At 56.0% G+C, this 11,713-nt stretch overlaps 1 protein-coding gene across 1 annotated transcript in view; it reads left to right on the plus strand.

Annotated features, from left to right (window-relative positions):
* Window positions 1-4,730: 4,730 nt before the first annotated feature.
* Muc5b (mucin 5B, oligomeric mucus/gel-forming) overlaps window positions 4,731-11,713 on the plus strand; it is a 36,610-nt gene continuing 29,627 nt past the window's right edge. Inside the window, exons 1-9 of the mRNA XM_045135441.1 lie at window positions 4,731-4,800; window positions 7,114-7,185; window positions 7,556-7,624; window positions 7,998-8,259; window positions 8,374-8,488; window positions 8,847-8,937; window positions 9,124-9,230; window positions 10,546-10,747; window positions 11,141-11,266. Coding sequence (XP_044991376.1) covers window positions 4,731-4,800; window positions 7,114-7,185; window positions 7,556-7,624; window positions 7,998-8,259; window positions 8,374-8,488; window positions 8,847-8,937; window positions 9,124-9,230; window positions 10,546-10,747; window positions 11,141-11,266 — 1,114 coding nt within the window. The remainder of the gene's footprint in view (window positions 4,801-7,113; window positions 7,186-7,555; window positions 7,625-7,997; window positions 8,260-8,373; window positions 8,489-8,846; window positions 8,938-9,123; window positions 9,231-10,545; window positions 10,748-11,140; window positions 11,267-11,713) is intronic.

Raw genomic sequence — 11,713 nt, forward strand, 5'->3', positions numbered from 1 at the left:
GCTCAGTGTTTAAGCACTTGCTTATGAAGTCTAAAGATCCAGGTTTGATTCCCTGGTACCCATGTAAGCCAGACGCACATAGCGGTGCATGAGCCTGGAGTTTAGTTGCAGTGGCTAGTATCCCTGGTATGCCCATTCTCTCTCTCTCATAAATAAATAAATAAATAAATAAATAAATAAATAAATAAATAAATAAATAAATAAAATAATTCAAAAAGCACAAACACTCTAGAGTTCTCCTGCTTTAAATATCCCAGTCCATGTCCCTTGTTCCTCCAGCTTGAGGTGAACCTGAACTCCCCCTTCACCTAACTTACTCATTCTTTTTGTTTCCTTCACCCTGTGTCCCAGTCCCAGCCACACCAGGAGCCTTGGGCGCTCCCTGGGTGTGGCTCATCCCTGCCCCAGGGCCTTTGCATTGCTGCTCCATCTCTGGCGTCACCATTCTTAATTCACAGAAGGTTTCCTACTGCCACACAACAGGACCCCTCACCACTCTTGGCTCCTAGGAAGCTGCATGGCTGCCCCAAAGGGTTGTATTGTTGTCAGCTTTGAAGGGCAGAACATCATTTCCCTGGATCTTCTCACATACCCAGCTAGGGGTGATGTCAGCATGCAGCTGGGCTTATCAGTTAGTGAGAGGGGACAGAGGGATGGAGAGAGGGACAAAAAGGCCAAGAGTGGTCTGTGTAGAGTCCTAGTGGGGGTCGGGGCTGTCTAGAGGACAGGATGCCTGCTCCTGCGGCTGGGTGCCGGCTTCAGGAGTGGGCTCAGCCCTTCTGACATAGGGCAGCTCAGGGGGCCAGGATGTCAGGGTCAGTGTGACCTGCCCAACCCCAACAGCTTTGGCAGCTCCACCCTGAAATGCCTGTAGATAACAAACTGGAGTCTGGGAGCTACTCTACTATGACCGCCACCTCTGATTGTTTAACACAAGACCTGGGTTTGCGTGGGGGGGGGGGTGTCTTGCTAGAAACCTCCCTAAGTGTGCTGGGGGAGGGGCCAGGCTTTCCAGTAGCCTCAGGAGCTCCCACTTCTGGGAGGGTGAGCAACAGTGTGCTCTGGGGGGCCGTGGGGAATCTTTGTCCCTAGGGTCCATGTCTACCCCAGGCTGTGTGTGTGACTCAGGGCAGTCCACTCTGTCTTGGCTGGCCCTCGACTCAGAGACCAGAAAGAGGGACAGGAATCTGCCAGCTAAGCCAAGCTCTGCCGTCAAAGCCGCAGGTTCCTGGCACAGCGGAGGCAAGAAACCCCCCTCCCCACCACCACACACACACACTCTGCGCCCAGGAGGTGGCTGGCCAGCTCCCCTCCCAGCAGGAACAGCCGTGTACTGTCCCTTTCCTCCCTGTCCACGCTTTCCAGCTCCTTCAACTGTGAAGAGGTAAACTCCCGCAGGCTGAGCAAACAGACTGGGTGGCCACTGCATCCGGGATGTCTCAATAATGGCGACCCCGACAGGCCATGAGGCCACCCTGCCTATCTCCAGGAAGGCTCTCAGCACCAGAATGAAGGCAGCATCTGGGGCACAGTGGGGTGGTTCCATCACATCTGTGCATCTACTGAATGCCTGTTGTGTCCTGGCTGTGGGCACAGGCATCTACCCTGTGGGATTTTTCAGGGTAAGGGTGAGGAGGAGTGGGTGTTAATGCCTGAGCTGTGGGTGGTTGAGGCCTGTTGGGCCCAGCTTGGTAACAACTGGGTGGTGGGACTCAACAGTGGGGGAGAGAGAGCAGGTGTGGAACCCACAGGGTGGTGGGCATGTGCCCACCCTAACATGAAGGTCTAAGTGCCACAGTGCTATTAAGCAGCAGGTGTTTGTCCAAGCTGAAAGCAAGCAGGGTGAGCAAGAGGAGTGGGGTACAGTGAAGGCTGGGCCCAGCCACAGCTAGTGACCATGACCAGCCTGGCAGGAGATGCAGTCCACCTTCCAGGTCCCCTAGCAACACCGCTTGGCCATGGAGCTAGATATGAAGGACGATTCTGCAGCCATGAAGATCCTGACCCTGGGAATGACAGGATGTGGTGGGGGCCGGTGGCAGCTGAGCAGTGACCCCCCCTCAGGCAGCATGCAGAGCAGAGTCTGAACCCATGCTAATACCAGACCCAACCCCCAGCACCAGACCCCTCTCCCAGGAAAAGAATTTCTATACAAGTACACCTGGAACTAAAAAGATAGTGGACAGAGGTGCAAGGCAGGTCCAGTCTGGCCACTAGCCTCGATGCACCCGAGGGCAGCCGTGGAGCCATTTGCCCTGTGGGGGTGGCTGCCAGCAAAATGCACCAGATGCCTCTTGTAACTGTAATTGACATATAAAGCACACGGGACACAACACTTCCCATCTTTTTAAAAAATGCATTTTATTTTTATCTACTTATTAGAGGGGTGGGAGGAGAGAATGGGCACGCTAGGGCCTCTGTCAACTGCAAAAGAACTCCTGACACATGAGCCACCATGTGCATCTAGTATTACATGGGTACTCGGGAATAGAACCTGGGTCCTTAGGCTACACAGGCACTTGCCTTAACCGCTGAACCATCTCTCTAGCCCAATGCTTCCCGTCTTGCTCTTGGCTACAGCACAGGCCAGTGGCATGAAGCACACTCACAGTGAGGTGTAGCTGTTACCACCATCCCCTTCTATACCTTGCCATCTTCCTAAGTGAAACTCTGTTTCCATTAAACCCTGATTGCTTCAGTCTCTCTTCAGTCCCTTACTCTCCACCCTATTTTATATTTCTGCAAATTTGATGGCCTTGGGGAACCTCCTGGAAGTGGGATCCTGAAGGAACCACCCGTTTGAGCCTGGCTGAGAAGTGAACTCAGTATAACATTCTCAAGTTCTGCTCACGTTGTACTGTACGTTAGAATATCTCTTTTTTTAAAGGTCGGGTCTTACTCTAGCCCAGGCTGACCTGGAATTCACTCTGCAGTTCCCAGCTGGCCTCAAACTCATAAGCAATCCTCCTACCTCTCTGCCTCCCAAAGGCTGAAATTAAATGTGTGCGCCACCATGCCCAGCCAGAATGTCCTTCTTACTGTTCACTGTAGGGATGGGCCATGGCTTGACGCCTGGGTTCCTTCTGTTTTAGTGACTGTGGATGATGATGCTAGCCTGGGTACGACTATCTGAGTTTTCTCTCTCCATGTTTACCGGCATTTATTTAAGAGTGAAACTGCTGGGCCAGATGGGGAGTGTGATTTTAACTTTTTGAGGAAGTGCCAGACTGTTCCAGAGCCAGCGGCACCCCATTTGACACCCCACTCACAGCACAAGGTCCCTGCCTCCCCTCATCCTTGCCAGTAAGTGCTGTGCTCTGATGTTTGACGACAGCCAGTCTCTTCGTTACAAGACCGTTCAGCACTTTAAGACCGGTTTTCTCTTTCTGAGTATTGCACATCTAGAAACTTGTCCTCAGAAAGACAAGGCCAGGGGAAGTCACGGCCAGGCTCCTGCGCCATGCCTCTGTCACCCCTCACCTCATCCACTCCAGGGAGTCTCTCACACACAGTCAGGCTCTTTGTGTGTTGCTGGTGGCCTTGTGGCCATAAAAGCAAGAATGGGAACGTGTTAGCCGGGCGTGGTGGCTCACACCTTTAATCCCAGCACTTGGGAAGCAGAGGTAGGGTAGGAGGATCACCTTGAGTTTGAAGCCACCTTGAGACTACAGGGTGAATTCCAGGTCAGCCCGGGCTACAGGGAAGCCCTACCTCAACCTCCCCACCCCCCCCCAAAAAAAGAATGGGAACATGTTAAAAGCAAGTTCAACAGGAGGGAGGCTAAATCACATGCCTCCTGCTCTGCAGAGAAGCCTAGAAATGGCATTTGTGGGATGTGTTCACTGGCTGGGGAAGGGCTCCCCATGTTCCTCTGAAAACTTGGTCAGTACATTTAGGGAGCTGGGCCCTACTTGGGTCAAGAGACTCAGTATCCCCTGGGGCCTCACTCATCACCACCACCGTGCAGCCTTGGCCGGTCGGTTGGCTGAAGCCCTGGGCAGTTTGAGGGCTCCTGGGGAAGGGCTAGCTTCTCTGTCCTGCCCAGGGTTACCAAGCTGAGCCTGGGAGAAAGTGGAAGTCAACAGGGGAAGCCTCTGTCTGCCTTGGCCCGTACCAACACTGGGCATCAGTTTCACCCTGTGAAGAGAGAGCAGGGACCTGGTGTGACACAGGCCACTCCTGAGCTTAGCAAGACCCTCCAGGATCCCCACTTGCCAGCCCAATGCATGACCCTTGAGGAGGAGGTCTCACAGCCTTGCCCATTCTTGGGGGATCCAGTGCTAAGTGACTGGTCAGCTCCCTGGGGCCAATGTCTCCACCCTTTCAACCCCACTCCTCATGGGCTACGCTCTCAAGAGCAACTGACGTGGGCTAGCTGAGCACTCATCCAGCAGTTCCCCGGTTTGGAGGCTAGAGCGGCCAGCTCCACCCCCTGCAGGCCAGGCCCTGCCAGCTCCCTCCCAGTTCTCAGAAGCTACAGGGGGTGTGGGGGGGGGGGGCGTCTTGCATCTGGTGGAACAGAGCTGCAAATCCTTCCTCCTCCTTGGCCTCTTTCCTGCTGTTACCCCTCCCCAAGAGCAAACACACGTGGCTGTATGGGGAGTGGACAGTGCCCTGCATGGCCTAGGAACCAGGCACTGGGCCAAGGCCTTCTACTACATAAACTCAGGCCCCCAGGGAGCTAATGCCTTGCCCAGTCCCTCCTGTCCACTCTCTGTACCACCCCCAGGATGGGTGCTAGGAGCTGGAGCTGGGCTCTGGCCTGGGCTTTTGCAATGCTGCTCATGGTGTGGCCGGCAGGTAAGGCTGAATTCTTTTGCCCTCCTCTTGAAGCCATCTCTCCAGGAGGGCAGCCTCCACCTGGGGGTTTCTTTTGCTGAGATGATAGACACTGCCCTCTCCATGCGTCTCCAACACCGTGGGTCCAATGTCTGGGTTCTCGGCCTGTGTCCCATGCTCAGGCCAACAGAGTCAGGAGCCTGGCTTGGATGGAATTGTTGGGAAGAAGTTGGGGGTTTCCATCCTCAGAGTAGGGCTCCTGGGGAAACCCCTATAAAGTTTTGGTCTTGGGAAGGGACAGGAGTGGGTGATGAGTGAAGGCTGTCACAGATGGGGTCTTTCTGGGACTGAGAGACCTGTATCCGAGAGAGCAGAGATCTGTCCCCACAGGACCCTTGCCCAAGACACAGGCTCTTTGCTGTACTGCTAGAGGTCACAGCCATTCAGGCAAGTCCCTACAGGGGCTGGGATCTTTCTGGTACAATAGATCCTACCTCCAGGTATTGGGTCTGGAACTGGGGCAGACGGATAAGGCACTTAGAGCTACAGCCTGAACACAGAGGCTGACTCTGCCACTGCTGTGCATCCTGGGCCGCGTGGCTGGGTGGTCCTTTACAGCTGAACTGTTTTCCTTAACTATCTGCTCTTAAGAAAGTTGGCCATCTCCCCACAAGTGAGCAGGCAGGGCTGGGTCAGAGCCCTCGATATCATAGTGTCCCCAAACTCTGCTCCCTCCTGGCTTTGGGGCCTTGGGAGGGAGGAAACTTAGCTCTAGGCTCCCTACCTCTGTGAAAGAGGACAGTGAAGGAGGGTGGTGTCCCCCAGAGCCCCTTCCATGGAAGCTAGGGAAGCTAAAGAGGCCCCTTCCGATTGCCAGGGGTGGAGGCTGGTTGCTCCGCTTGGCCAGGTCCCACCATACCCTGGCTCTTCCTGTGGCTATGCTCCATCCACAGGGGCCTGGGCTGGTTTAGTAAGGAGTCTCTCCTCAGTGTCCACTCCCTTAGCTCGTGTGGGTCAGAATAAGCCTTGGGGGTATGGGAGAGTGCTTTCGTGATAACAGTGCCTGGGGACGAGAGGCTAGGACCCCCACACAGAGAGCTTCCGGCCCTGCTTGGACCTGTCAGGCTTATGGTGGGAGCGTCACCCTGACCGAGGTGTGATGGGGTGGCCATGGGCTGGTGTGTCTGGCTAAGTGATGGCGACCAAGGGCTCCCAGCCCGAGGAGGCGTGGCCCTGAGCAAGTGCACCTGGCACCAGGAAAGATGGGTGCCATGTAACTGTTCCGTGAATCTCACCTGCAGAGCCTGCCAGCAGGTGCCTGAGGCCAGCCTGGGCCAGGCGCACGCAGGAGGGGCTGTGGGCATGGGGTCAGAGGTGGACAGAGGGAGCGGCTGTGCCTCTAACAAATGCAGTCAAGCGGGGCCCTCGAGAGGAAAGATTAGAGCCCAGGACTATCCCTGTGGTTTCCAAATGTCAGCAGGACACTGCTGGGAAAAATCAAAGAGGAAGCTGCCCGTGGAACTGCAGTGAGTGGCCAGCCAGGTCTACACTCAAGCTCTCAAAATAGGAGACACGGCCCCTTGCAAAGGCTTGTCCTGCCCGAGCCATCAGACTTTGGGGGCCAGTCCTGAGCAAAGTCCCTGTGGGGGCTGGTTGAAGAAGAGCTGCCTCTTGGCTGGACCCTTAGCAGCCTGTCTGTGGAAGTGGCTTTGCCTGTAGGCAGTGGACAGTCTAGGCCACCAATAACGGCCATTCCTGTACCAAGAGCCAAACTCCACAAGCCATCTTGCCTCGACTCCTCTCATGCTACCCTGCTCAGATTTGTGGATCCCAGCTGGGGTTGCATCTGGTTTTAGATTTCTGTCAAGTCATGGCTGAAAACCTCCAACTGGGTTCTTTTCAACAAAGCCACCCTTTGTCCTATGAGGGACTCGAGGGATGGGGCTGAACCCCCTCCCTGGGTGGCCGTGGTTCTGGGACCAACACCATTTCCTTATTCCATTTGCTTCCTCGAGCCAGTGGGCGGGGGGGGGGAGGGTGGTGGGGGAGGGAAGAGAGGAGAATCTGCCCTCATCATTGGCAAGACAGGTGCCACTACTTACATGCACAGGCAGCAGGCCTGGCTTAGATGGCCAAGGGCTTCTGGGGTCATCTGGCTTTTGTGGCATTGAGTGATGATGGTGAAGAACTGCACCTGACAGGGTTGGGGTCATCAGGTCCGGTCTTATTCGGGTTCCAGAGCCCATCTGTGTGCCTCACATGAAGCTACTAGGACCAGAGCTCTGGCCACGGCCTGTGTGGCTTCTTGCTGACTCATGTTCCGTTTTCTTTCAGAGAGCCAGGGCCAAGTGGAGCTGAGCTCTGGCAACACAGAGCACATCGTGGACCAACAGAGGGTGGATGGTGGTACGGAGCCCAGGTTCTGGGTGGGAAGGAGTCTTCTGATGGGACAGAGACAGTACCGAGTGGGTCAGAAACTCGAGTGGTACAGGCACACATCTTTCACATAGCAGTGTATCACACTGAGACCCTCTCCTGGTCCTTTCTGCTTGGAGGCAGCAGTGAGGACACACACATGAGACACGCAGCAGAAATCCCCAGAGCAGGATGTCTCAGGCAGTCAAGAAGGATCCAGAGGGTCCAGTAGTGAAACAGGAAGGCCCCACACCCTGAAGCCCAGCCTCTTAGTCCCAGGCTCCCTGATGTCCCCAGGGTGGACGTTGTAGAGGGTGGATACCTGTCACATTGCCAGTGTGACCCTACCTTCCCCTTGCAGCCCCTGCATCCTCATCCAGACAACGTGTCACCTTTATTTCGCCGGGTGCCGTCTTCCCCAGTATGAGCTGTGAGTGGATAGTATCCATTGTCAGCCAGGCCAAGGTGGCCGGGGGGGTGGGGGGGGGGGGCGGGTACTAGCCTAGGTGGGATCTCTGAGCAGCTCTGAACATGGGTCTGGGTCTTTCCTTGGGGACAACTGCTGACCACTCTGGGGGTGTCTGCCTGTAGTGGATGGGAAAGGTAAGAGATAGATGCTGGGACTGGGTTTTAGGGGTGAGTCAGAGCAGCTGAGGGATGAGGGTAGGAGAGCAAGCAAGCTGGCTCACTCATGGTGGCAGTAGCTGGCTTCCCTGCTCCAAGGCCCCCAGTGCCTTCCCCTTGGGCTACTGGGCATGGGGTTGTAGTGCCCTGTGGTGGCCCCATCCCACGGCTCTCCACAGCCCAGAATCCAGCACACAACGGGCGGGTGTGCAGCACATGGGGCGACTTCCACTATAAGACCTTCGACGGCGCCGTCTTCCACTTCCCTGGCCTCTGCAACTACGTGTTCAGCGCGCACTGCGGCGCCGCCTATGAGGACTTCAACATCCAGCTGCGCCGTGGCCTTGCGGGTTCCAGGCCTGTGGTCACCCACGTGGTCCTCAAGGCCCAAGGGCTGGTGCTGGAACTGTCCAACGGCTCCATTTGGGTGGACGGACAGAGGTGAGCTAGACTCCGGGGATGAGTACTTTCTTCCTGGACCCCGCTCGCTGTTCTTGGGGAGGGGTCGGGGTCTGTCTAGGTCTTGCCAAAGGAGAACCAGAACTTTTTGCCTAGGGAGGAGCTGCCGTACAGCCGTGCTGGCCTCCTGATGGAGCAGAGCAGCGGCTATGTGAAGGTCAGCATCCGCCTGGTCCTCACCTTCTTGTGGAACGGAGAAGACAGTGCCCTGGTGAGGATGCCCCTATACCCCCCCATAGATGCAAATATCCACAGCCCCCCCCAGCCCATATAGTTCTCCTCAGTCACCCACAGTCCCTCTAAACATCCCTTCCTAGCCCCCCAAAGCACCTCACAGCCCCTTCAGATGCCCATAGCCCCCCGTGTCCCCTCATAGCTCCCACAGCTCCCACTGCTTCCCACCCTCGGGTCGCCACAGCCCCTGGTCTGTCATAAGCCCTCCATAAGTTGTTGTGGGGAGATCCTTGCCAGTCCCTGAGACAAATGGGGCAGGAACCTGCCAGGAAGGAACCTGACCTGGAACTAGGGCATAGGCCATGAGGCTAAAACTGCCCATGCCTTACCCCTAGCTGGAGCTTGACCCCAAGTATGCCAACCAGACCTGTGGGTTGTGTGGGGACTTCAATGGACTCCCATACATCAATGAGTTCTATGCGCACAGTGAGTGGCATCTGCATCCCCGGGCCTGACGGTTTGTGTCTGCCCAAACAAGGGCTAGAGTCCAGAGAGGCTGGGAGGGGCTCAGTAGGGTAGGGGCATGGAACAGGGCCAGAATGTGCATGGGCACAAGTAGAGGCCTCTAGAGGCCCCCATCCTGTGACCGAGTGCCTCCTTTCTCCCTGGCAGACACCAGGCTGACTGCTGTTCAGTTTGGAAACCTACAGAAGCTAGATGGTCCCACAGAGCAGTGCCAGGATCCTCTGCCCTCACCCGCCGACAACTGCACAGATGGGGTGAGTGCCTGCACCCGGCCGTAGCCCCCAGGACAGCAGAAGTTCTGCCCCAGCTGGTGTGGGACTGGGGGACAGTCTGGCTAATGGTTGAGGAGCATCTTCAGGTGACTAGATAGAGATAATTCTGTGCCAGTGCCTTTGAGGCATAGCCTCCGTACCCCAGGAGGCCAATGGCTGGGTCTGAGGGAGGCAGGCCCCGGGCTGGCTCCCCTCAGTGGAGCAGGATGGAGCCTCACTCTCTGTGAGCAGTCTCACCTAATGGGTACATGTGCTCTGTGTGTGTGTGTGTGTGTGTGTGTGTGTGTGTGTGTGTGTGTGTGTGCGTGTGTAGCAGATGTGTGCCCATGCCCACATCCACACATGGGGGCCAGGAAGGACTCTCAGGGACTTCAGAGAAAGAAGTCCCTCTTGTGAGCAGGGAGGGTTCCAAGGTCTCCCAAACCAGAAGAACCCCTGAACCTTACCCAAATTGTGAAGTGAATGAGAATTGACAAATCCTGAGTGTTGTGGCCCCACACTGGCCAGTCTGGGGGTTCTGGGGTAAGAAAATACTCAACAGGCAGCACCAACCTGAGGATGAATGATATCTCTGCCTCCCTCTATTCCGAGCCGCAGGCCAGAGGTGGGGTGCACACTCTCCTGGGTGCTCACGCCACAGGTTGGCATGTCCAGGAGACCTGAGGTGGGGAAGGCCAGAGTCCTGGGTCATTGCCCCAGAGCAAAGCTCTGTGCCTGTCAGTAGCCTGTTCCCAGATGGGCGAAATAATGGCTGAGTGGATTGGTGAGTGTATGCATGTGTTACAGAGACGTATGGATGGAGAGATGGGAGATGGATGGTGGATAGATGAAAAGAGTGGCTGGATGAGGGATGGGCAGATGAGATGAGTGGGTGGATGGATATAGATGGACGGTGGGTGGAGGATGGGTAGATGAATGTCTGTATGGATAGACGAGGGATGGATAGATGGGGTGGGAAGACAGGTGGATCATTAAATGGATAATGGATGGATGGATAGGTAGATGAATGGACAATAGATATGTAGGTAGATGCACAGGTGGGTGGAAGTATGGATGGATGGATAGATGGGTAGAAGGGTAATGTATGGTGGATCTATGATGGGTTGGACGGGTGGGCAGATGGATGGGTGGGTAGATGGATGGATGGCTAACTGGATGGGTAGGTGGGTGGGTAAAAGGAGCCCAGAAGGAAGAACAGGTTTCCTGGCCTGGGTTATGAATGGCAGGGTCCTTACCCACGTGTCCTGGCATACCTGCTTGGAGATCAGAGGGTGCCAGACCTCTCTGTGCTCCCCAGGACCATATCTGCCGCCACACCCTGCTTGGGCCTGCCTTCGCCGAGTGCAACACGCTTGTTGATGTCAACGCATACGTGGCTGCCTGCGTTCAGGACCTGTGTCGCTGCCCCACATGCCCGTGTGCCACCTTTGCCGAGTATTCCCGCCAGTGCGCTCATGCAGGGGGCCAGCCAGAGAACTGGAGGGGCCCTGACCTCTGCCGTGAGTGTCCCCGCTGGGACGTAGTCCAAATCATTACTGCGGGGGGAGGGGGACAGCCGCGGGCCTAGAACCTGGCAGGGGATGACTCCCTGAGGGGCTGAGGGAGCCACTCAAGGGCCACTGTGAGAGAGTGGGTGGCAGGGAGAGAGGAGGTGGTGGTGGGCAGAGCTGAGGGGAAGAAGCAGTGCCTGAGGGTTCTTGGAGACCTGTTGGACCCGGTTGTATCCCCTGGGCACAGCAAGAAGACATGGCCCAGAACGTCACGAGGGGGTCTCTTGCTTTTGGTGGATCTATGGTGGATTGGATGGGTGGGCCAGGAGTAGCTCCTGTTGACCGAAGCGGTCAGGACAAGACACATTTCTCCCAGGCCTACCACTGTGTCCTCTGTTGCAGCCTGGAAGTGTCCCCTCAACCTGCAGCAGCAGGAGTGTGGTACGCCCTGTGCAGACACCTGCTCCAACCCTCAGCGTTCCCAGCTCTGTGAAGACCACTGCATGGATGGTTGCTTCTGCCCCCCAGGTAGGCACCATGCCCTTTGCCCCACCTCTGTGTCTGCCTTTCGGTCAGTCCTCAACACCTGACTCCAGCTCTCAGAAGACCCTCTGTACTCAAGAGAGTGGTAGGTCCTGCCTGGGGTGCCAACCCAGGGCCGAGGGTGGGATGGACACTGACCATTAAGAAGCTAGAGATTGGGGCTGGAGAGATGGCTTAGCAATTAAGGCACTTGCCTATGAAGCCTAAGGACCCAGGTTTGATTCCCTAGTACCTATGTAAGCCAGGTTACACGGTAGCGCACGTGTCTGGAGTTTGCAGTGGTCCTGGTGTGCCCATTCTCTCTCTCTCTCTCAAATAAATAAATACATAAATTAAAAAAAAAAGAAGAAGCTAGAGCTGGGCATGGTGGCACACACCTTTAATCCCAGCACTCGGGAGGCAGAGGTAGGAGGATCGCTGTGAGTTCAAGGC

This window comes from Jaculus jaculus, chromosome 1 (assembly GCF_020740685.1).
Source record: "Jaculus jaculus isolate mJacJac1 chromosome 1, mJacJac1.mat.Y.cur, whole genome shotgun sequence".
Classification (NCBI taxonomy): domain Eukaryota; kingdom Metazoa; phylum Chordata; class Mammalia; order Rodentia; family Dipodidae; genus Jaculus; species Jaculus jaculus.